The sequence below is a fragment of the Bos taurus genome, chromosome 25 (assembly GCF_002263795.3).
Source record: "Bos taurus isolate L1 Dominette 01449 registration number 42190680 breed Hereford chromosome 25, ARS-UCD2.0, whole genome shotgun sequence".
NCBI lineage: Eukaryota > Metazoa > Chordata > Mammalia > Artiodactyla > Bovidae > Bos > Bos taurus.
The window spans coordinates 21,018,796-21,044,403 of record NC_037352.1 but is presented as its reverse complement, the minus strand read 5'-3'; the positions used below and the strand labels follow the sequence as shown (position 1 = coordinate 21,044,403).

Genomic DNA, 25,608 nt, shown 5'->3' with positions numbered 1-25,608 from the left:
TTAGCAATGAAAAACACAGGAAGCTCGGTTAAATTTGAATTTCAGAAAAACAATGATTAATTAGTATAATGTTGTTGTTATTCAGCTGCTAAGACATGTCTGACTCTTTGCAACCCCCTGGATTGCAGCATGCTAGGCCTCCCTGTCCCTCACTATCTCCCAGAGTCTGCTCAAGCTCATGTCCAGTGAGTTGGTGATGCTATCCAACCATCTCATCCTCTGCCGCCCTCTTCTCCTTTTGCCTGCAATCTTTCCCAGAATCAGAGTCTTTTCCAATGACTCGTCTGTTTGCATCAGGTGGCCAAGATATTGGAGCTTCAGCTTCAGCATCAGTCCTTCCAATAAGTATTCAGGGTTGACTTCCTTTAAGATTGACTGGTTTGTTTTCTTGATTATATTAGTACAATATGCCCTCAATATTACATGGATGTCTACTAAAAAATTAATTTGCCTATCTAAAGTTCCAGTTTGGGGCTTCCCTGGTGGTTCATTGTTTAAGAATATGCTTGTAGTGTGGGGACACCAGTTCGATTCCCGGTCTGGGAAGATCCCACACACCACAGGGTAACTAAGCTAGTGCACAACTACACTGCCTGTGCTCTGGAGCCTACTGAAGCCTGCTCACCCTAGAGCCCATGGGCCACAGCAAGAGAAGCCAGCACGATGAGAAGCCCATGCACCATAATGAGGAGTAGCCCCTCCTTGCCAAAACTAGAGCAAGCCCGTGTGCACAACAAAGACCCAGGCAGCCAAAAGTAACTAAATATTAAAAAAAAAAAAAGTTCCAGTTTTACTTGGTGGCCTATATTTTCTCTGGAGCCCCTAGGAACCATGTCCCCATCACCCTCAGACCATGTGATTCTGCGGAGGGGCCAAGGGGCCTTAGGTATGGGCAGGGTCTGATCAATTCCAGCAGCCTACCAATGGGGCACACTGATTGGTTCAGAGGTAGGCATGTGACCCACTCAGTGACCAATGAGAGACAGTCTGGGAGCTTGCTGAGACAGTTGGGAAAGAGAGGCTCTCTCCTAGCTGGCTTTGCTAAGCTGGAGATGTGAGTTTGCAGTTGCAAATGGCCCTTTGCTGCTATAATGTAAGGCGAGCCTGCCTGGGAAGGCAGAGAGAACAGACATCATTTGAGCTGCCAGAGATGCTTGTGCTTAAGCCAGTTTTAAGAATTTATCCCACCTTACCTGCTCTCTTGGTTCTGGAAACCCAAAGAAATAAGTTGGACAACATTGAAAAAGGCATAAAGCCACTGTTGTGGCTTTCAGGGACAACTTGTCTTTCAGGGTCAAGTTGTCTTTCAGGGACAACTTGAAAGAAACCTAATCATCAGCTTGGGCCTCTCCTTGGCCATGTTTCTGCTCTTAATTCAGCACTGATGCCCTTCTACCCTCCAGAGATGTATCAGGGCGCTCTGGATGCTCAGCCAGACAAAGAAGAAAACTAGACTCTATGTTTTCCACTTTTATTTTCCAGAACAAAACATGTGCTACCTGCCAGGACCCTGATGCCTGCTTTCCAGCAGCTCTGTCCTCACTCAACCCATTCACCAGGTCAGCAGAGGCAGGAAGGAAAAGAAGGCTCCTTCTGGGGTCAGAGGGCACAGCGTGCCTACCTGCCTTCAACTCTGGGGCAGATGGTGACTGGCACTGGGAGGGAAGTGGCCTGGTTCCAGGGAACGGTGCTTTGGGTCTCAGACCCCAGGCCAAGGGTCAAGTCAGGTTGGGGGTGTGGGCAGGAACACAGTTCCCGTATCCATACCAGCACCATGACTCCTCGGAGCCCTCAGCCTGGGGCTGGCCAAGAGCTGCCAGCCTCTCTGTAGAGGGACCTGGACTCTGGCCTTGGGCGATGTCTCCGCTGCTCAGGTCCAAATTCTTGGCCCGCCGGGAGGGGCAGGGCAGGCTCTAGATGGCATCCCCCTCGCTGTCAGACTCAATGACGTCCAGCGGCTGCAGGCGCAGGGAGTCGTAGTTGGGGGGTGGGGTGCCCGGGATGGGCGGGTTCTGCTCGTGGGGGTAGGCCTCCACGTCAGGGCCGGGTGTGGCCAAGTCTGGCTGGAAGCCAAAGTTGGTGTGGGCCTCCACCAGCTCGGCCACAGTGGGCGGCGGGCCTTCGTAGCGAGCCTGGGCCCGCTTCTGCCGCACGCTCTTGGCGAGGGCCACCAGCTTGATGATGGTGATCCACACGAAATCGATGATGATCTCCCCGAACTCGATGAGGCAGAGCACCGAGCCCCCCATCCAGAAGCCGAACTGTCCGCCCAGGTTTGAGAGCAGCCAGACGATCTGCAGGGAGCAGGGGGGTGAGGGCCTGACCGCAGTTGGGGGGTTGGGCCACAGATCTCTGCCTCAAGCCCAACCTCACGGCTTCCTGTGAGGTGAGTTGGTGGCCGGAAAGGGAGAAGAGGTGATCATCTCAGCCCAGGGAAGTAATCTGGGAGTGCCTATGGGACCTTCCTGCTTCCCTGGTGGCTCAGCACTAAAGAATCCGCCTGCCAGTATTGCGCCCCAGTCCACTGGGTTGCAAAAAAGTTGAACACGACTGAGCAACTAAACAACAAGTAAGCAAGTGTTAATCTCTCAGTCTTGTCCGACTCTTTGTGACCCCATTGACCGTAGCCTGCCAGGCTCCTCTGTCCATGGGATTTTTCCAGGCAAGAACATTGGAGTGGGTTGCCAGTTCCTTCTCCAGGGGATCTTCCAGACCCAGGGATCAAATCCAGGTCTCCCGGGTTGCAGGCAGACGCTTTACCATCTGAGCCACCAGGGAAACCCATAAACAACAAGTTCAGTTCAGTTCAGTCGCTCAGTTGTGTCCGACTGTTCGCGACCCCATGAACCACAGCACACCAGGCCTCCCTGTCCATCACCAACTCCCGGAGTCCACCCAAACCCATGTCCATTGAGTTGGTGATGCAAACAAGGGACCTTCCTAATTCCTCTGCTGGGCTCTGGATCCTCCCCACCCTCAGGCTGCAGGGTGGAGGGGCAGCAGGCAGGGCTGAGGTGTCAGGAGCCCCGAGACTCACATTATTGGCTGCTGACTCTTCAATGGTGCGATAGTTGAATTCTTGGAAGTAGATATTGAGCTTGACAATCCCCTTCCTGCAGGAGGCAGCAAAGGGAACTGGTGCCCTCTCCCCAATACACACACACACACACACACACACAGCAAAGGTACCCTCCTCTGGCTCAAGCTTCCCGTGTGCCCACTCCCAGGAGTGGAGAGTCCAAACAAGAACCAGGAAGGGCCCCTCTAGGCCTTGGGGCCAGAAAAGGCACCTCTGCCCCTCACCCATTCCATGCATCTCTTTCTGAACCAGTTCTCCAAAGGACCTGGGGCCAAGACAGTCCTAAAGATTGGCTCTGGGATCCCCTCACCCACTCCCAGTACAGTAGACTTGACATAGAGTCCTAGGCCTTGGCCCGCTGTCAGGGGACCCGGGGCAGGGAAATGTGGTCAAGAGGGCTTCCCCCTTACACCTGATGATCCTCAGAAAGGTGATGCTCTCTCATACCTCCAGCCTTCTGCTGGGACATCAGCGCCTCTTCCTATTTGTCTAAACAGTTACTACTCCTCCTTAGGGGATTAGCTCAAGGGTTACCTCCCTATACAGATCTTCCTTATCTCTCAGGAAGAAGGGGCCTCCTTCTCTGCTGGGCTCCCTGAGAAAGTGTACTGTGCAGACTACCACCACCAAAGCCCTGTTCATGTATCTCTGTCCTCTAGACTCGAAGCTCCTGACAGAATGAAAGCTCCTGTCTTTCTTGTGCTCAATGCCTGGTTGTGTTGAATGGATGGAAAGATGTATGAATGGATGGAGGTTGGGTGGGTGGATGGATGAGTGGAAGAAGGGAAGGATGGATGATGGAGGATGAATGGATGGATGGATGTGAGTGGATAGATGGATGGGGAGACGATTGAAAGGATGGATGATGGATAGATGGGTGGATGGGTTCAAGGATGAAAGGACAAGAGGGGTGGATGAATGAATGAACAGGTTGTCCTTTAGGAAATGGTAGGCTCTGTGCCCCCCTGGCTGGCCTCTCTTTCACTCCCAGTACTTCCTCCTCTAGGCTTGCTTCTGGATCTGACCAGTGTGAGAAAGGTGTCTGAGCAGCTGCCCTGTGTCCAAGCCCCTCCCCCGAGGCTCTGGTTTCTCCTCTTTCCTGCCCTCCCTGGCCGGTCCAGACTCTGAGCTCACCTGCTCAAGGTGATATTGCTGCTTTGGTCCCGCTCCTGAGACAAGACGTGGAAAATCCAGTCCTGGAACCCAAAAAGGCAGCTGAGAACAACAGTGCCCGCAGCATCCCCTCCCAGCCATGGGCCCTGCTACCCTTAGGAGGCAGACCACAGCCCTGGGGACTGTGTGTGCGCACAGGGAGAGAGGGGAAAGGCACTGGGTCTCCAGGCTCTTCCCCATAGGCCCGGCCTCCCTGCTTCAGTTCTCACCGCAGGCCCTCACACTTGCTGTTCCCTCCCAGGCTGGCTCAGCCCCATCCTCCAGTTTCAACTCAAATATACCGTTTTAGAGAGGTGGGGAGGGGGCAGTCTTCCCTGACCACCCTGTCTAAAGTGCTTTCCCCCAGTTACCCTTCCAGCATCTGGTTTACTCCCTACAGAGCCCCTGGAAATGATCTTATTTCTGTATATCGTCTGTCTCTGCAGCTGGAAAGTAAGCTCCGAAAGGGCAAAGGACGGTCTGTCCCATTCACTGCCATGTCCCCTGCACAGTCCTTGGGGGACACGGGTGGAAGGAGGCGGGGCGGGAGTGGAGGAGAGTTCCCAACAGCCTGCAGACCTCCGGCCACACCTGCCTCCCATCCAAAGCTGGGCGGCCAGGAGCTTGGCCGCTCCCCTGACTCACCTCGGAGGCCTCGGAAGGCCAGACGGCCATGGAGATGGTCATCTTGTACTGAGTGTCACTGGAAGAGAGACGGCAGCCCATGGTCACTGTCCCCGCCCACCCCGCCTCCACACCCGCCCCGCCTATCCCATCTGGGTGGACTCACTTGCAGGACTCCTTACAGGCGTAGATGCAGGTCTCCCTCTGCGCCAGGCTGATGCGCAGGGCCGAGTAGCAATGGGCTGGGTGGGAGGGGGTTGGGGGGAGAGATTTTGAGCCAGGTTTTCTGCTTTGAGCCTCCGGCCGCCCTCTGATCTCCTGGCCCTGAGCCACCTAAGGCCTGTGGTTAGGTTGAGTGGGGAGCGTTGTCTCGATCCAAACTCCCCTTGTCACGGAAAATCACCCACCCTGGGTGCCCCCTCTCTAGCCGTTTGGCCCCAGCTTGGCCAGAGAGACCTCCTCCCCAGCACCCCAGCCCCAGCTCAGGAGGATCAGAGCAGCTTTCCCTCCACCTGTCACCCCTGAGCCTGGTGGGGGGCAGGCTAGGGCCAGCAGGTCACGTGGGGAGGGATGAGTATTGGAAGGGATAAAGTTCTTCCCTCCTGTCCACACACATTAGTTTTAACAGGTGGTAGGACTCCCTCTGCCACTGACAACATCCATCAGTGTTTGGATGACCCTGGCTCAGTGTGAGTCCAGTAGGGGTTCCCCTTCTGGTGACTTCAGGTTTCAAAGACAAACTCTCTCCCGAACTTACACGTTTCACGTGTACACTTGAAAGCATCAGGGAGCTGGGGGTGAGGAGAACCAGGGCGAGAGGGGCCATGGATGGTGAGGACTCATGGAGCCCCCCACCCGCCGCTTGCGGGCACAGCCTTTGTGGGCAGAGGCCCAGCGGGCTGGGGGGGCCGGTCCCCGAGGGGCTCCCCGCTCACCCCAGTCCGGAAACTCCTGGTTGTTGCAGTATTTCCTCTTGTGGGGCAGCGGGTACAGGTAGTGGCCACAACCACATTCCCGAATCATGTGCTCCTGGAAGCAGGAGCGAATACAGGCCTGGGGGGTGGGAAGGGGCAGAGAGAAGGCAGACTTGAAGGTGATGTCCCCACCTCCGCCCAGGGGGCCGGGGCCCAGGGCGCTGGATGCCCAGGCCAGGGGCTGGGGGAGCTGAGGAGGCGCCCCTCCAGTGGAAAAGGGTGGCGAGGTGGCTAAGCTTCCTCCCCCTACCCCCTCGAGGTGGGAGGTGGCTGTCCTTCCCTGTCTCTGTCCCCACAGAAGGACTCAAGCCAGAACCCAGCTCTCTGAGGCTGGCCCCACAGATGACACGGGGTTGTTCCAACCCTAAAGCTCTCTCTCAGGGACTTCCCTCAATGGTTAGGACTCCGTGATTCCACAGCAGGGGGCGTGGGTTTGATCCCTGGTCAGGGAACTAAGATCCCAAATGTGTCCACTGTTTCCCCCCAACAACAAAAAACAGCTAACTCTTAAGAAAGCTCTTGTTACAAGGCTGCCAGCAGCCTTCCAAGCCATTTACATGGAAGGACGCAGAAGAGAAAGCAGGCAAGCTCGCTCTGTGCTCCTTCGTCCTGGAGGGAAACACTCAGGGAAGGTGAGAAGGGTAATCCAAGTGCTCAGTGCAAAGGAGAGGAAGTGACCTTCTATGGAATGTCCCCCGGTGGGGGTGAGGGAAGCGGGGGAGTGGACCAGGCCCCTGTAGGCTGGATGAGATCAATCTATAATTTCTGGGTTTTCAGGTCCAACCTGGTTTCAGTGCACTCAGAAACAAGCTATGTGTTCCGGAGCCAGACCTCCCCTCTGAGCCTCAGTTTATTCCTGTTGCTCCTGTGTCTAAGGTGGGGAGGTCAGCATGCCGTTAGGCACTTGGAGAATGGAAGCAGTCGCTTGTCACGGCTCTCCTGCCAGGCTTCCCAAGTCCTCCTCTGGAGGGCTTCCCGCTCCCACCCTTGCCAAGGAGCTCACATCCTCTCCCCTGCTCTCCTGCCTGCTCCTTCCCAGTCCATTGCATCTGGTGCTCCGTTCTCCCCTGAGAACCTGCAGGCTCCTCGCGGGAGGAAGCGGGGAGTGGGCGGGGGTGGGTGGCAGATGAAATGGCACGGCTGGGAGGAGGGGGTCTGGGGCAAGATCGGGGGCAGTGGGTCAGCAGGGAGCTCTGGGCCAAGTGTCCAACATTCACTCAGACCTCACTGTCTCACCTGGAAGGTGGGGGCCCTCTCCAGGGTGGGCTAGGGCGGGGCCAGGGCTGGCAGGCAGAGTGCCTGACCAGGGCCTGGGACTTTGCCAAGGTCTCTGTCCAGACTGGTGATGGCACTGCACAAAACGAGATCTGGGGTTTCTCTGGAATGGGGTTTCCAGGGCTGGGGACTGATGCCTTTGTGGCCTCCTTCTCTGTGCTCCCACCGCCCCCACCCCCGGCTGCCTTGTCTGTCCATCTGTCCCTCCAGAGGCTTAAAGACTCCTCAAGTTCTCCATCGCAGGCAGAAGCCCCCCGCCAGACAGGAGGGTTGGAGTGAGCAGTACATGGGGTCAGCTGGACAGAGTGGGCAGGGGGGATGGTGGATTCCCGTGTCTAAGACGAAAGGGAAAACTACACCCTGCTCGGGGCTCTCAGACACGGAGCTGGACACTGGGCTGCCCCCCAGCCATCCTGTGTCCTCATCCACCAAGGCAGACTGGACTGGGAGAGAAAGTGTCACTGTGAGCGGTCACTTTGGTCATCTTTGCAAAGAGTCAGTCTGTCCTGTCCTCTGGGGCCAGGTCTGAGGCCAAGCCTCGTGGCTGACCTTGGAGATCAGGATAAGAGGTAAGGAAGCCCCAGCTGCAGCAAAGGGGATTAAGGCCAGATACAAACAGGGACTTAGGAACACTGATGAGGCATTTGGACTAGGGTCTATAAGCCCCAATTTCCTCATTCTTAATAATAGCATCTACATCTTGGTATTGTTATGAGGATTAAATTATTTTATATATATATAATATATATGTAGAATATATATATATATGTAAAAAAATTTATATATGTAATGCACATGCAACAGTGCCTGCCTAGCATGATAAGCCTGCTATTATTAGTATATTATAATAATAATGGTATAGTATAATAAATGCATATACAATAAATGCTGTTAATAGCATATTAATATATACTAACAATAATTAATAATTATTGTTAGAATATTATTGCCTCATATGGGTACTGAAAGGATCAAATGATTGTTTAATCCATGTAAATCCTTAATACACACAAGAGTTCTTTTTGGGAAACCCCAGAGCAAAACCCCAAGGCCACACCTGCCAAGCAAGGACAAGAAGTGGCCAGACCCGGGCCCTGGTAAGAACCAGGACTAGATTGGTTCCCTAGCCTCCAGTGAACCTTGTGGTCCCAAAGATCCAGCAGAGCCAGCCTTGCTGGGACCAGCTTTCCCAGACACCTCAGGCCTCAAGCCACCATCGTCCCACCTGGATGGAGTAGGTCGTGTTGTAGTTGCTGTAGAGGTTTTGGATGGGGACGTCAGAGCCGTTCTTGGTGCACTGGCTGTAGGGCTCGCCCTTGCGCTGCAGCTTGTCCTGTGTAAGAGGCAGTTTGTGGGGACCCCTGGTCACCCCTAGGAACCCCCCTCTGTTCCTCCCTCCCATCCAGCAAGTGGGCCTAGGGGATACTCAGAGGGGCTGGAGGGCTGACGCCCCAGCAGGTGCCAGGGGTGGGACTCATCTTCCCCCAAGCGTGGGGCCCGCTGGGGTTCCAGGCAGAAGGTGAGGCAGGAGTGAATGGTGGGGAGGTCCAGGGCTTGGGGAGGCCCGGAGCTGCTCCTCTCAGGCCCCGGGAGGTGGGCACTGGGCAGACAGCCTGCAGGCATACCACAAGCACCCCGATGGATGTCTCCATCCCCGCCATGGCATAGATGCCCTCTTCCTTGATGAAGGGGTATGACCTCTGCTCGTGAAGCATCAGCCGGGCGCCAGCCGTAGAGGTGAGGAAGGGGACGTAGTCTTCCTGGCCCATGTCCAGGATCAGTTTTAGGCCTGAGGGGAAGATGGGGCGGAGGGCAGCCTGAGCTGGCTCCCCAAGGCTGAGTGCAGACCCACCACCCACTGGTCCCAGCCCCCGCCAGCCAGGGAAGGCCAGGGTCTATGCAGGAAGCTGGCTCCACTTTACGAAAACCCGGACTTCTTGCCTTTTCTGAGGCCCACTTCCTAGTCTGAGCCAGCACGGTCTCCACTCTGGGCTCTGCCTGCCCCATCTCTACTCCACGGCCTCTTCCACACGGCAGGTAGATCCAAGGCTGCAGTCCAGGCAGCCTCGCCTCTCGTCTCCAGGGTCCTCATTCTCTCTGCTCACTCTCTCAGCTGCCATGCTCCTTCTTACTGCTGGGCCTTCGTCAGGCTGTCTTCTCTTTGGAAAGCTGTCTCCAGCCTCACCTTGCACCTAGAAACTCCTACTCTTCCTTCAGGGCTCAGAAGTATCACTTCCTCCAGAAGCCTTCCCTGACTGTCTAGACCGGGTCTCGGGATCTCTGTCATACTCTCTCCTTGTCCTGGAACTCGCCTTCCAAGTACCTGTCTCACTTTTGAAATTTTTCTTTGATTATCTGTCTTCCTTCCCTACTCCACTATTCTCTTCTTGAAGGTGGAGACCAGACTCAGTATTTTATGAATCATGGCAGGGGGTGCTTCCCAGATGGTGCCAGTGGTAAAGAACCCATTTGCCAATGCAGGAGATGCAAGAGATGTGGGTTTGATCCCTGTGTTTGGAAGATCCCCAGGTGAAGGAAATGGCAACCCACTCCAGTATTCTTACCTGGAAGTTTCCATGGACAGGGGAGTCTGGCAAGCTACTGTTCATGGGGTCACAAAAAGAGTTGGATACGACTGAGACAGGCAAGAAGAAAGGACTGGGCAGGACAAGAAGCCTAGCATTTATTGAGCATTTGCTGCATACTGAGTGCTGGGCTCAGGGCTTTATTTACATGATCTCATTGAGGCTTATAAAAGGCATATGAGATAGGTACAATTATTGTCCCCATTTTACAGATGAGGAAACTGAGACCCAAAGAGAGTAAGGGACCTTGTCATAGGTCACTCAACGAGGAAGTGGAAGTTGATGGACTTCTACAGGCAGCTTTGATCTTAATCATCAGTCATCACTAGAGAGTGAGCTAGCTGGCATCTCTGTGATGCCCAGTATCCTCAGAGGCTCTGGGGTGGGTGAAGTGTTGGTAGCCCACCCACACCCCTCTAGACCAGCAGCTCTGACAGTTGCTGAATGACACCTGTCTTTTGATGGCTGGGGAGCTCAGAACCTAAGGGTAGGGAGGAAGGATTTGCTCCCCAAGGCCTGGCGCAGGTGCTGAGTCCACCAGCTGCTCCCAAGACGAGCAGCTTCTGCCATCAACCACTTCCCTCTTCCTCACTTCTGTTTACTACTTCACCTTTTCTCTGTCTCTCATGAACTGCACAGAAACGAGGCTGACAGTAAGGGCTCTGTCCCAGGCTAACTGTGTGATCATGGGAAAGTTACTTAAAACGTCTCAGAACATCTGCATTTAGTGAGAGTTTGCTGCTGGCCAGGCTCAGGGGCAAGGCCAATTGCTCTGTGCTCAGAGGTCTACCTGCCTTAGGCCAGGATGATGTGATGGGGTCTGAACCATATGCTCTGCTCATTTGCTCTGCTCATTTGCTCATTGTGCAAGAGCAGAAACAAGAGCTTCAAGAAGTTCAGTCTCGGTTCAGCATCACCTGGGGGTAAATGGTGGGGCTGGGATTCCATCTGGTCACAGAAGCCTGTGCTCTCAGCCACTGCTTCCTTGCTTTGCTCATCAGCAGAAGGGGCGCATCAGTCACTCACTACCCAGGGATTTTTGCGCATTGGGTTGGGGAGCAGCTGAGAAGGCACCTGGCCCTGCCCCGGGGTACCCAGTAGATGCTGCTGCTCTGCATGCCGGCCTCTGGCTAAACTCGGTCCTGTCCCTCAACAGCTGATGGTGTGTATGCTTGGTGATCACTCAATCATGTCTGACTCTTTGCGACCCCATGGACTGTAGCCCACCAGGCTCCTCTGTCCATGGGATCTTCCAGGCAAGAATAGTAGAGTGAGTTGCCATTTCCTACTCCAGGGGATCTTCCCGACCCAGGGATTGAACCCGAAAGCCTCCTACATCTCCTGCACTGGGCAGGTGGATTCTTTACCACTGCACCATCTGGCTGATGGCCATTTTGTCTTTCATCCTCACATGATAGGATTTAAAACCTCACGGCTCTGGTTCCAGGACAGACTTACCGAACTCAGTTCCCGGGTTGGCTGAAGGGAGGGCCTTCTCCGTCATGCCCCAGTTGAAGATGTAACAGTTGCCATAATCAGGGTGGAAGATGGGTGTGAAGTTCCTGAAAGAAACACCATCAGCTGGAGGCCAGGGCCCATCCCCATCCCAGCTGATGTCACCCCCACTGCCACCCCCCGGGTGCGTGACAGCAGGGAGCTGGTAGATTACTGCTCAGAGAGGCTCAGGAATGGAGAAGTGAGCGACAGGTCATTCTGTCCATTCCCCTGCAGCCATGCACCCACCAGAGAGGAGATCCCCAGACTCTATTGGGAAAGAGAGTGTTCTTTGGGGTAGGAGCCAGGCTCTCTGGCTTAGTCATGAAGTATGAAGAAGTTGCTTTTCGTTTCTTTCTTTTTTTTTTTTTTTTTTTTTGAGGTTAATTTGTGCTTTTATTTGCCAGTGTAATTTAACTACAGAGGCCTGTGAACTTTTTTGATCTAAAAATACAATTTTACATCACAATCCTACAAACATATACACATACATAAGATGTATACATATATAAAAGTGAAACAAAAGTTTTGTCAAAAACATCTGCCCTGAGGGTTATTTATTTATTTTGAGACCCAAAAACGAAGCTTCTTTGATGTTTTCAGCTGTCTCATCTACAGGGTCTTGTAAGCCATGTGGTCATTTAAATGGTGACCCCCGAAAAGAGGTGTCCACAGCCTAACCCCAGGGACCTGTGAAAGTGAGCTTATTTGGAGAAGGGATCTTCGCAGGCACAGTTAAGGATTTTGAGGTGAGATTAACCGGTTTTATCACATGGGTCCTAAATCCACCCACAAGTGTCCTTAAAGAGTCAGCAGAGGAGTCACAGAGGAGAAGGTCACATGAAGACAGAGGCGGCGACTGAGAGGAACAAAGACAGAAGTCAGGAGCGCTGGAGCACATCCCCCCCATTGGAAGATGGATGCTTAACCACTGGATCACCAGGGGAGTCCCCATAAGAACTGCTAAAACACCGCTATTAACAGATTAAACATAACTGATAAAAATTCCTTAGTATTATTATACATTCAAGTTATATTGTCTCGTAGAGGTCAATTTTGGTTTTACAATTTATTGGTTTAAATTAAGATACAAACGACATTGACATGTGATTGGTTGATATGCCTTTTAAATCTCCTTTAATCTATGGCTTCCTTCAACTGACTTTTTTTGTTGTAAAATAGCTGTTAAGTTCTGGTTTCATCAAGCTAGTAACTGAAGAGCGACTGATACAATTAGGGGGTCATCATTTTGTTCCCCTGATTTGGGGGCTTTGGGGCAACATGCACCAGGGGTGACCAATGCTGTGTGTCCCGATGGAAGGGCACAGGCTGCCCAGAAAGTGGCCTCGCCAACAAACAAAACAACAACCACAACACCCAGCTGTGAACAGGATCAAACATCTGTCTCTAACTACCATTTACAGCAAATACTGGAGACAGAGGAACAAGTTCAAAGATACCGCAAAAAGTCAATCTGCAAAATCCAGACTCCAGAAAATAAACAACCCAGTGTTTTCAACAAAAAAATTATGAGACAGGGAAAGGGAGGTAACCTTCAGATTGAAAGCAACTTCAAAGACTTGGTTCTATTCCCAACCTGTGGACTTTAATTGGATCCTCATTCAAACAGGCCAACAAAAAAGTCTGACACTGAAAAGACTGAACACCACTGGGTAGATGATGTAATGAGGAATCACCGATCGTTTCCTTTTTAAGGTGGCGAAACGGGATTGTGCTTCTGTCAAAAGTCTTTCTCTTTGAAGATACATTCTACACACCATATAGATGAAAAGGATGTGAGGTCTTGGATTTGCTTTAATGACAGGATGAGAGTCACACTTATTGGATCTGGGTGGTGGGTCCTCACACCCTCTCTCAAGTCCCCACGTGTGCCAAGTCACTTCAGTTGTGCTCAACTCAGTGCCACCCCATGGACTGCAGCCTGCCAGGCTCCTCTGTCCTTGGAATTGTCCAGGCAAGAATACTGGAGCGGGTTGCCATTCCCTTCTCCAGGGGATCTTCCCAACCCAGGGACTGGGATGGAACCCATGTCTCTTAAGTCTCCTGCATTGGCAGGTGGGTTCTTTACCACTAGCACCCCCTGGGAAGCCCAATTTCAAGTCTCCATAGAAAACAGCATTTAAGGGGACTTCCCTCGTGGTCCAGTGGTTAAGACTCCACACTCCCAATGCAGGGAGCCGGGGTTCAAACCCTGGTCAAGGACCTAGATCCCACATGATGCAACTAAGAGTCTGCATGCTGCAATGAAGAGATCCTGCATCCCGAGACTAAGGGTCCCACAAGCAGCAACAAAGATCTAAGATCCTGAGTGCCTCAAATTAAGACCCATGGAGCTAAATAAATAAATATATTTTAAAAAATGGAACTAGCATTTAAAATGTCTTTGGATGTTTTTATATGGTTTTCTGTTATTTTATTAAAAACAGGAGGGAATGGGGCTCGGTGCATCAGATACTGCAGAAACATACCTGAAATACACTTTCTAAGCTTTCTGTTCCACAGTATTTACTGAGCTAATTTCCCCAGGTCATGCTGAAGATTTCTGTGTATGTTCTTTCCTTTAATTCTTGCAATAACCCCATGAGGTCAGCAGGTATTTGTCCCCATGTTCGGATTAAGAAGCCATTTCCTGTCTCTTTGGTCTCACCCTCTGCGCCAGCCAAATCAGGTGGGTCCAGGGCAGGTGGTGAAATCCGATCCAGGAGCTGACTCTGTCTGACATGCACGTGAGAGGCTTCCGCAGCCTCTGAGCTGAGGTGTCCTCCACCACGAAAGACAAACTGCATTTCTCACCCAACGCTTACTGAGTCACACACTGGGCTCAGGACACGGAGGCCAGCAAGACAGTCCTGTGCTTGAAGCTCATGGAGTAGGAGAGACCACAGAGTGGGGTCATGACAATTCTCTTTCCTGCCCGCCTCCTCCACCTCTAAGACTCCCACCCTGGTCCAGGGCCGCCAGCTCCCCCCAACCCCAATTCCTGCAGGAGCCTCTGCCTCCACTCTTGCTGCCTTACAATCTTCCTCCTTCACAGTGGTCAGGGCAACTGTTTAAACTGTGAATCACGGGCTTCCCTGTGGTTCAGTGGTCAGGACTCTGCCTTCCGATGGAAGGGGTGTGGGTTCTATCCCTGGTTGAGCTAAGATCCCACATGCCTTGCAGCCAAAAAAAGCAATACTGTAACAAATTCAATAAAACTTAAAAAATAGTCCACATCCAAAAAAAAAAAAATTGCAAATCAGCCCATAGCATGCCCCCATTAGAACCTTCTAGAAGCTCCTTGCTGCTCTCAGAATAAAATGCAAATGCCCCACTTGGCTTCCTCCCCCTTGTTCATTATACTCCAGAGACACTCCATGTTGTCTTCAAATTCAAGGCCCACTGCTCCTTGTGCCTGGAATATTCTCTGAGCAGATCTTCAAGTGTCTCGTTTCTCCTCCTCCTTCAGGTTTCATCTGCCCGGAGACGTCCCCTGACCTCCCTATGCAAAGTCACCTCCCAGTCACTTGACCATTTCCACCTGCTTATTTCCCTGGTGGCTCAGTGGTAAAGAATCCACCTGCCAATGCAGGAGATGTGGGTTGGGAAGATCCCCTGGAGAAGGAAATGGCAACCCACTCCAGTATTCTTGCCTGGGAAATCCCATGGACAGAGGGCTACAGTCCATGGAGTCGCAAAGAGTTGGACACAACTTAGCAACTCAACAACAACAACATTCCCATGCTGGCATGCATCAGAAGCCGAACTCATCTTCTTGACTTAATTGCTTATCAGCGGCCTCTTGCTTTGGAAAATAATCCCAGGAAGGACAGCTGTCTGTCTGGAGGGAGAAAGAACCTAAAAGCTAAGGGCTCAGGCTTGGGAGCCAGCCTGCCTGAATTTGAATTCTGGCTCTGCCAGTTACTCACTGGTGAGCTTGGGGGAAGTCACTTCACCTCTCTGTGTTTCTCCCCCCATAACACTGGGGTAACAACAAAACCCACCCAAAAGGACTAAGGTGAGGGTTGGAAGCTGAGCACACTGAACCACTGAACAAATTCACCCCCGATCCTCAGAGACTGGCACTCAGTAGACAGACACTCAGTAAATATTTGTTGGATAAATCATAATATGTGATAAGAGTAGCAACAGAGATAAGCCTGGAAGAGTGGACATGTGGGTGGGGAGTGGGTCAGGCAGGGGAGGGTTCCTGAAGGAGATGAGCCCTGAACTGAGACTTGAAGGATGAGTAAGAGGTAGCCGAGCTTTGCAGGTATGGGGTAGATGAAGGGCACCCCAGGCTGGGGGTGGGAGTGAGGGTGGGGTCCAGAGGGAAAAAACCACTCTGGGCGGGCACCGTGGAGTCTCTCTCCCAGGTGGGATCAGGGCTGCGGCCACAAGGGAGGAAATGAGCGGGGAAAACCAGTTGCAGCCGGGCGCCGGGTCTGGAAGGAGAGACCCCGCCCCTGGGACATGGGCACGCGATGTTCCCAAGGAGCTGCCTCGGACACCTACCGCCCAGGAGCAGGAGGTGGCTCTGGGCGCGGCCAGATCCCCTCCTGTCCCGGGTTGCACTCTGAGGCTTGCCAACTATTTGCTTGTTGATAAATGTTCTTTACCTGAAGAGGCTGCTCCCAGCACTGGCCGAGTCTGGCTCCAGAGCTAAGCGTTTCCCTCCCCAAACCTTCCCTGGAACAGAGGTGAGGCATAAAGGCAGAGACCAGCAAGCTTCCTGCAAAGACTGGGAGATGGAGCATCCTAGCTGGGAGCTGTACAACGACAGTGGCACTGGGTAGTAGGGTTTAGGGAAGGGAGAAACCGGAGGACCAACCCTTGAAGCAACAACAACACATGTGTGCCTGAAAAAGTGAACGTGAATGTCGCTCAGTCGTGTCCGACTCTGCGATCCCATGGACTATACAGACCATAGAATTCTCCAGGCCAGAATACTGGAGTGGGTAGCTTATCCCTTCTCCAGGGGATCTTCCTGACCCAGGGATCAAACTGAGGTCTCCCTCATTGCGGGCAGATTCTTTACCAGCTGAGCCACCAGGGCAGCCCAAGAATACTGGAGTGGGTAACCGATCCCTTCTCCAGGGGATCTTCCTGACCCAGGAATCGAACCGGGGGCTCTTGCATTGCAGGCGGATTCTTTACCAACTGAGCTATCAGGGAAGCCATATGTGCCTAGAGCTTGGTTTCTAAATCCCATTCTCCAATAAAAGGACTGGAGCTTCTCAGAGAAATGGCTAATTCTAGGACTGGGGCATCTTCTAGTGCCAGAAAGCAAGGAAGTACTAAAACAATAAATAAATGGATGAGGACACGTCAAAGGGACACAGGAGCCAACTGAAGGAGCTCTCAGTGGCCCACACTAGAAAATTTTGAGTAATAAAATAAATAGTGTGGTATTGGATTACAACCCAAATATACAAGAGTCCATACTAGTATAAATAAATGATTGAGTAAATAAACAAAAGCAGAAGACATTCCGTACGAAGAATTCCGAATAGTGTCTGTTCCCCTTTCCAGGTGAAGTGGAGTTTAATCTCTCTTCTCGTGCTGCTCCCCCACCCCACCCCATAGAGTACAGGCTGAACTTAGAGCTCATGATACAGAGCACGGCGGAGAAGCCCAACACACCCCACCTTAACCAAGGGAGGAGGGTCAACATCACGGGTGGTTCTGAGTGGCTAACATGTACCCCCTGATAGGATGTGACAAGGAAACCCTCCACCTCTGTGGTCTTCTTCCCCCAAATCCATCTTATCTGTATAAACCCCAACAGCTTGCTATAAAACAGCTGACCAGGACCCCGAAATGGTCACGGTCATCCAGAACAAGGAAATCTGAGAAAGTGTCACAGTCGGAAGGGACGAAGGAGACATGACAACCGACAGCAATGTGGTCTCTTGGATGGAAGCCTGAGCAGGAAAAGATCATCAGGAAAAACCGACAAATCCGAATAAAGTGTTAGGTTTGTTTACTAGTGATGTGGCCAGGTTGGCTTCTTACTTTTGATAGATTACATGGTGACTAAGATGTTATGGATAGGGGAAGCTGGGTGAGGAGTACCAGGGAACTCTGTGTACTCTCTTTGAAACTTTTCTATAAATCTAAAACTACTCCACAATAAAAAGTTAATCTTTAAATTGCTCCTATAATTCTTAGCACGTGCTAAGTACTGTTCTAAACAGTTTATCTATGTAAACTCACTTAATCCCCATGATAGCCTTGTGAGGTCGTTTCACTGTCCCTATTTTCCAGATGAGAAAACTGAGACCCAGAGAAGCTAAGCAGTATGCCCCCAAACAGAAAAGTTGAAAGTATTAGTCGCTCAGTCCTGTCTGACTCTTTGCAACCCCATGGACGGTATGTAGCCCACCAGGCTCCTCTGTCCATGAGATTCTCCAGGCACTGGAGTGGGTAGCCATTCCCTTCTCCAGGGGATTGTCCCAACCCAGGAATCAAACCCGGGTCTCCTGCATTGCAGGTGAGTTCTTTACCATCTGAGCCACCAGGAAAGCCCAGCTGGTATTCAAACCCAGGCGGCTTGGTGTCAGGGTCCAAACGTGGCTCATACTTTCCTAAAACTGCAGTGGCTGCACCTTCAGCATTCACTAATACGAGGCGGAGAGGATGGAGACCAGGACAGAGTAAGGGAGCCAAAGTGTCTGGGGCCCAACACTGGGAGGGCAGAGAGAGGCACGTGTCCTCTGGCGCTGAGTCTGAGGCTGATTCAGGAAGATGGGCAACCAGTAGGCTGTGGGACTGACAAGCAGCACAGAGACGGGTGGACCAGGGTCTCCGTGCCAAGGAACCGCCGAGGGCTGAAGAAACGAGCTTGGGAGGAAGGAAGGAAGACGATCTCGATTTCTGATGAGGCGATGAAGTGACGCCAGGTGGGCCTGGCTCAGACTGCCACCTCGGCTACTCACCCGGTGTGTGACCTCAGAGATGTTGCTTAACCTCTCTGAGCAGTGCTGTATCACATAAAACAAGGGCTTGTTGCCAGAGTTAGCCTGACTGATTTTATACATATGAAGTGCTAAGAATAGCGCCTGGACAGAAGAAGGGTGCAATGAGCGTTGGCATCATTACTGAAGAATGAGTGCCTTGTGAAATGTGGGTTTAATGAGAGTAATACTGAGTTCATCACTACTGTCAGCCTGTCACGTACATTAACTCACTTAATATTCCAAAGAACCCAGTGGGGTAGGCACAGGCTTTCCAGGGGGCTCAGTGGTAAGGCACCTGCCTGCCAATGTAGGAGACATAAGAGACATGGGTTTGATCCCTGGGTCGGGAAGATCCCCTGGAGGAGGAAATGGCACCCACTCCAGTATTCTTTCCTGGGAAATCCCAAGGACAGAGGAGCCTGGTGGGCTACAGTCCATGGGGTCGCAAAGAGTCAGACATGCCTGAGCTCGCACGCACGTGCACACAGAGTAAGCACTGTTGTTGCCTATTGTATGCAGGAGGAAAAAGGAGGCATATCAAGGTTAAGACGCGTGCTTGAAGCCACACAGCTGGTAAGACAGAGCAAGGATTTGAACCCAATGGTCTAACTGCAGAGTCCAGCCTTGACCACCTCACTAGATTTATTCCCCAGTCACAGCCACACCACAGAGTTATGCGGCCAACACCTGGTGCTGCCTGCCCGCCAGCCATCTTCTCAGTCAGCTGACCCAAATAGGGCTGGCTCTGGAGGGCGCCATCTTGGGAACATGGAGACCATCCCCAGGCTGCCTCCAGCCCTGCCTCAGGCCAGGAAGTCGCTGCGGGCTCTGTTTAGGGACCGTGCTGTGTGCAGAACACACATCTTCAAGCCCTGGGATCCCACTAAGAGATGCTCACACAAAGCGCCAGGAACCGGGCAGCAGGTCCCAGTGGATCCTAACAGATCCCACTTTTTCAACTCACTCGCACTTCAGGGCATATTCTGACTGCGCAGATAAGCCATATGTTTTAAATTACCGTATTACACCTCTCTCTTTCAGCTGTGAGGATAAAGATGAACTTATAGGCACAGACCGCGTTTACTGGTACCCACAACCTTAAGGCGGGCTGCCAGGAGTGGTGGGGCAGGTAGGCTCTGAAGCAAGTCTCCCCAGAGAGAGGGGTTGGAACCCAGCCTGCAACCAGCCAGTGAGGACGTGTGCCATCGGTGGGGGGCCGGCACGCAGTTCTTCCACCTGTAGGTCCCTCCTCCTCTGATTCTCACAAACACCTAGGCGGGCAGCTCTGCCTGCTCAGGGGGCCTTGACTCCTTGACACGACCTACACCTGCCCTGCACCTGTGATTTCTGGGGGACAGAACCAGCAGATTCTTGACAGAGGTTCCCGAGGGCTCATGAGCTGACTGACGAGGGCTGAGGCCACAGTCCCCAGGAGTTTGAAACCAGTAGCCTGCCACTCGTCTAAAACGGCAAGATTCGGCAAAAAGTCCCTTTCTCCAGAGACCTGAAGTGTGGGAATCTGAAGCTCCAGACCAGGAGGATGCTAGCGCCTCAGGGAAATGGGACCGGCCAAAGCCCAGGGCCAGACTCGGGGCGGGGCGGGTGGGGTGGGGGGGCGCCCGCTACACCAGGAGGTCTGCCATGAGGCCAGGAGGGGGCACTGGGGCCTCAGCGGCTCGCCTGCCTGTGCCCAGCCTCCCTTCCCAAGTGACCCGCCCATCGAGTCTGTCCGAGAGTTGGGGACAGAGCTGGGTGCTCAGTCCCAGGGTCTGAATGGTCAAAAGCTGGAGGTGGCGGTGCAGGGAAGAAGGTGGAGATCTGTGGACCATGTGTAAGAGGACCCAGGCTTTCGGAGTTAATGCTGCCCTCATCCTGCCATCTTCTCAACCCTGGGGTTGTTTGGGAAAAGGGTGTTTATGACAACGGCTTCTAGGGCTCTAAGTGCTGACATGAGCCGATTCATTTATTCTACATGAGACACAGATATGGTTATTGTTCCATCTTAGGGATGAGAAAACAGGGCAGTAGATGCTGGGTATTGGAGGCTAACAGCTCATGGCTGCCCCTTCTCCCGCCTCCTTGCCTGGGAAGTTAGGAGACCCCCAGCCCATGCTCCTGGGGGTGGCACCACCCAGGGAGTGACTGATGGGGCCATGTGCAAGGGGCCGCCCCTCTGCTTAAGGGAGTACAGCTCTGCAGGGCAGTTTACAGGGATGACGCTTGGGTTAGACGCCACCTGAGGCCACATCCTCCCTTAGCGCCGTCCTCTTTCCCTACAGACTTTCCCTAAAGTGATGCCCTCAGGACATGATGGGGCCGTCAACGCATCCTCTTCTCAAACTCCCTCTAAGAAGCCAAAGACAGCAGGGTACAGACAATTGGGGTAACCGGCTAAGTGGCCGAGCTGGGGTGTGGACCCAGGATGTGGACCCCGGCCTCGGGGGGCCCACTGGCTCTCACCTGTAGTTGCAGGGCTCTGCCCCGAACAGGCAGGCCAGGATCAGCCGCTCGGCAGGGTAGCCCATGGCCACCAGCTCCTGGTTTGGAACCTGTGCAAAGATGTTGGTGGCCTGCAGGGTGTACCACTCCGTCACGGCCTGGGTGGCGCTGCTGAAGTTCCGGAAGGTACACGTGGTTCCATTGTGGCTGCACTGCGGGGGGTGAGGGGGGTGTCGAGAGGGGTTCCTGTGGGTGGGGGCTGCTCAGGGACCCCCCAACCCTGAAAGCCAGGGCAGCGAGGGTGCTGCCAGCTGCCCTTCCTTGGGTGGCACCTTGGTGCTGGGGTGGCCAGTGGCTGGCCGGTGGGCACTGTGTTGGCACTCACAGTCACAAGGCTTGGGTTGCAGCAACAGCCACCCCCATATAACATTGCTCAGGCCTGAGCCAACCCACTTGCACACACATCCACACAGTCACGTCCATACAGACATCTTTCTGACACCTGCAGTCACACGATGTCCTGGCATCACAACTATATACACACGTGTCCACATGCCTCGAGTCACACAAATGGCCCCACACTCATGCTCACGTGGACACGTGAGCAGCAGACACACTTGACCCTCCGCTCCCCCAACTCCACTCCCAGCCCCGTCCCAGATATCCAGAGGCAGCCCCCTGGAGGCCGGGTGGACCATGAAGGACTCGAGACTTCAGGTTCTGCCCCCTCCTCTCTGATGGGGGAAGATCCTGACCACATATTGGGTACCAGGGCGGATCATCAGAATCACCAGGAAGCCTATTAACAACATAGATTCTTGGGTCTGGGCCCAAAACTGCCCTTTCAGATTCTCCAGGAGTCAGGCCCAGGGCTCTGTGCAGTTACAGAGCCACCAGGGATCCCAGGCACAGACAGGGAACCTTCTTCCCACCTGCAGGCTTGCAGCCATCCCAGCAGTTCAGTTATGCTTTGGCAATGACTTTACAGCATAGCTGTGGTTTTCCACCTGCCAATACTTATGCCCCTGTCTTCTGATAATAAGACTTAATTCCTTCTTCAGGAAGCCACCCACCCCTTCCCCCTCGTTCAGTCCATGTAGTCTGATAGAGGCTCAGCTCTCCCCTAGCCAAGACCCAGATTTGTTAAGGAAAGAGACTCCCATAGGACTCACTGGAGAGGGCCCATTGTTTGAGCCGTGCCCGGGGAGGGGGCCCCACTTACTAGTCTCATGGCTACTTTGCACCTGTGGGCACTGCAGGGCCTTCCTGGTGCTGGGCTGTTGCTTGCTGAGCCATTGAAGTTGTCCTCAAACAGGTCCAGAACCACCGGGTGGTGGGGGTTCTGCTCGTTGATAAAGACCAGGGGCGTGTGGTGCCAGATGGACAGGTTCAGGGCCCTGGTGTCATTGACCTGGCTGAGCTCGGGACCCAGGATCCTCCCCAAGACTGCCTCCATCAGTTCGTCCAGGTCCTTCAGCAAATGCTGGACTTTGGAGTACCTGGGTGGGGGAGAGGGCCAGTCAAGGGGGCAAGGGGCAGCTGCAGAGCACAGCGGCCATAGTCCAGTCGCCTCCTACTCTAGTGTGGCTGCCACCACGTGTGAGAAGCCTGCTCCTCCCCGCCCCCAGTGCCCACCTCTCGACCCACCCACCCATGCGACCGTGCCTCCTTCCACCACCTGCTCACTCTTTCTTCACCCAGCATTTGGTGGGTATCTACCATGTGCCAAGTACACAGAGGCTATTATACTACGTGCAAGGCACAGAGGATATTATAGCAAACAAGACAGATCGAGTCTCTTTTCCTATGCAATTCACATGCTACAGAGACAGAATCCTAAGAGCTCATGGTTGTTGATCCCTCACCATGTGTCAGGTGCTAGGTGTTTCCTGCATCTTCTTTGAGTTAATTTATAAATAAAATTCTACAATGACCCCATGTGGATAAAGAAACTCTGGGAGTTGCTGTGATTTCCTGAGCTAACCCCACTGAAGAAGGCACAGAGCTGAGAACCTGGGTTTGGTGGGCCCCAGTTGGTATCTGTGGGTGCACGGGGTTCAGACTTCTTCCTCCCAGGAGGGGTATAATATTGGAAGAGGGGCAGGTCTGTGATCCTGAGGTCCTAAATCTCCAGCAGCAATTTGGGGAATAGGAGCCAGTTTCAGCAGGGAGAAGACTGTGGGGTTGGGATCCAGGATCTTCTCAGTCCCTGAGGTTCCCATACTGGAAGTGGTGACCAGTCAGTCCGGCAGAAATGTGTCCACCCCAATGAGTGTTTCCACCAAGCCCTGGGTTGGGGGGCTCCAAGCCCTGCACCCCTGTCACTACAGAACCCAATTTATCCAAGATCCTGCCCAGAGTGTGGTCTCCAGGGTGCTGTGTGTCAACTCTGGCTGGAGGACTTCCTGTAGGAGAGGGCACTAAACCCTAGATATAGGCCCAAGTGCTGGTATGAAGGTGGACAGCAGCCAGAGCTGACATCAGTTGCAGACGCTGACACCACCTGTTCTCTGATCACCAAACCAGCCACCTCTGTGCGTACAGGGAGGGGAGGACTGGGAATGTGCTGGGCTGTGGGGTGGGGGCTGCTATTATAGCCTGGATGTCTACAGCTGCTGTCAAGCTTGGTAAGATCTGGGTTTAAATTCCAGCATGCCACTTAATGGGCTTCCCTGGTAGCTCAGCTGGTAAAGAATCCGCTTGCAATGCAGGAGACCCTGGTTCGATTCCTGGTACAGCAAGATCCCCTGGAGAAGAGATAGGCTACGCACACTCCAGTATTCTTAGGCTTCCCTGGTGGCTTAGACGTTAAAGAATCTGCCTGCAATGCGGGAGACCTGAATTTGATCCATGGGTTGGGAAGATTCCCTGTAGAAGGGCATGGCAACCCACTCCAGTATTCTTGCTTGGAGAATCCCCCTGGACAGGGGAGCCTGGTGGGCTACAGTCCATGGGGTCGCAAAGAGTCGGGACTGAGTGACCAAACTCAGCACAGCATGCCACTTAACATCTGTGTGACCGTGGGTAGGTTAACCTCTCTGAGGCTCTCTTCTCTCATCTGTGAAATAGTGGGAGATTAAAACATTTACCCTAGAGGATTTTTGGAGGATTCAATAGGGTGATGCTTATAAGCAGGATGTGTTATTATAATTATTAAGAGTTTTCTTGAGTAGCTTCAAAGACCCACCCAAGCAAGGAAGAACAGCCCTATGACCAGAATGAGGTGACTTTCTGATAACTGGAAATGTAAACAGGAAGTATGATTTCTTCCAGGACCTCCTTTTGGACAAGAACGCTTTCTGTGACTCAGACATGCTGGCTCATTTTTCAACCCCTTGAATGCACCAGGCTCTGCCTCACCCCAGGACCTTTGCATGTGCTATGTCCTCCACTTGGAGCACTCTCTTCATTCCACCCGGCTAGTGTCTACTCATTTCCTGGGGCATTTTTCTGTGACCCCCTGCCTTTCCTCAACCGACTAGGCTGGGTCTCCCTGGGTGTCTGCCTTGCCATCCAGTGCTTAAACAGTGGCACCTCTGGAGTCAGATAAGACCTAGATTCAAATTCCACAGTTGCTCACTGAGTGTCTCTGGGCAAGTTCCCTCACCACTCTGAATCTCCATTTCCTGACCTGTGAACTGGAGCTACTAGAGTAGTGCCCCCCAACCCCCACCCCAGAGTGGTTGTGTGGATTAGAATGACATAAATTATCCAAAGAACACTCAACATATTGCCTGGCATTTAGGCAATATTATGAAATGCACTCAATGCATGGTTGCTATAGATGGCTGGAGGGCTTCCTGTAGGAGAGGGCACTAAACCCTGGATACAGGTCCAGTTTAATCCTCACAATGAGAATGATTTCAATGTTTATGGAAGAAAAGATGAATTTCTGTTTTCGCTGGGAGGCTGTGATGAGGACAGGAGGAACTTTGTTTTAGTTACTGATGCATTTCTGGTGCCCCATAACAGTGCCTGGCAATAGTAGTGTGTTAGTTGCTCAGTTGTGTCCTACTCTTTATGATCCTGTGGACCACAGCCTGCCAGGCTTCTCTGTCCATGCAATTCTCCAGGCAAGAATACTGGAGTGGGTAAGCCATTCCCTTCTCCAGGAGTTCTTCCCGACCAAGGGATCAAACCTGCCTTGCAGGTGGATTCTTTACCATCTGGGCCACAAGGGAAGCCCCAATAGTAGGTGGCAATTGTAGGTGCTCAATAAATACTCACTGAATCAATAAATAAGCACTAGTGTGAAGGCACTACCAGGTATTTTTGGAGGTTCTTTTTAAGCTGAGGAGATTTATGAATTTTGAATCTTACTTGCTGCACAGAGGGAAAGAGACAGAGAGAGAGAGAGAGAAAGGAGGAAATGGGAAAGAAGGAAGGAAAGCTGGAAGGAAGGAAAATGAAGGGAAGCAGCCCCGCTGAGACCAGCCGTGCTCCAGGGACCACCTACTGGAAGGGGCTGGCGTTGCAGATGGTGACCGCGGGGAAGTCCATGGTCTTGAAGCCGATGGAGAGGGAGACGCTGACCTCCCAGTTCAGGTAGGTCTTGATGAAGAGGCCCCACTGCCAGCAGACGAGGGAGGTGAAGAGCAAGGTGAGCACGAACCACATGGCCTTCTTCTTGGGCCCCTCGCAGATGATGCGCTTGGGGCCATGGGTGTTGGTGTTGTCACAGTACCACACCAGCAGCTCCTTGTATGTGTAGCCAGGGCCCTTCTGCAGCCGATGCAGGCCCTTGAGCAGGTACTTCTTTACGTGCATCGTGGCTCCTGCAGAGACAGCCGCGAGAGCCACGTCAGATACCACGCCAGCCTCACATCCCAGGATCTCCCAGTTGTGACCAGGGCATGCGCACTGGAGACAGGCAGGCTGGCCCTCTTTCCATTCCTCCCCACCTCCCTCCCTTCCATCTTGCCATTTATCATCCAGCCATCTGGGTGCTAAGTCACTAAAGTCATGTCCGATTTGGTGTGACCCTATGGATTGTAGCCCACCAGGCTCTTCTGTCCATGGGATTCTCC

At 52.8% G+C, this 25,608-nt stretch overlaps 1 protein-coding gene across 1 annotated transcript; it reads right to left on the bottom strand.

Annotated features, from left to right (window-relative positions):
* Window positions 1-1,457: 1,457 nt before the first annotated feature.
* Window positions 1,458-25,360, bottom strand: SCNN1B (sodium channel epithelial 1 subunit beta; the record flags this gene model as incomplete). The annotated part of the gene is given in 12 exon segments (NM_001098075.2): window positions 1,458-2,294; window positions 3,038-3,113; window positions 4,214-4,275; window positions 4,877-4,934; window positions 5,022-5,097; window positions 5,791-5,908; window positions 8,330-8,437; window positions 8,730-8,893; window positions 11,148-11,251; window positions 20,603-20,793; window positions 21,804-22,080; window positions 25,038-25,360. Coding segments are annotated over 12 exon segments (1,926 nt in total). The 3' UTR covers window positions 1,458-1,913.
* Window positions 25,361-25,608: the final 248 nt, after the last annotated feature.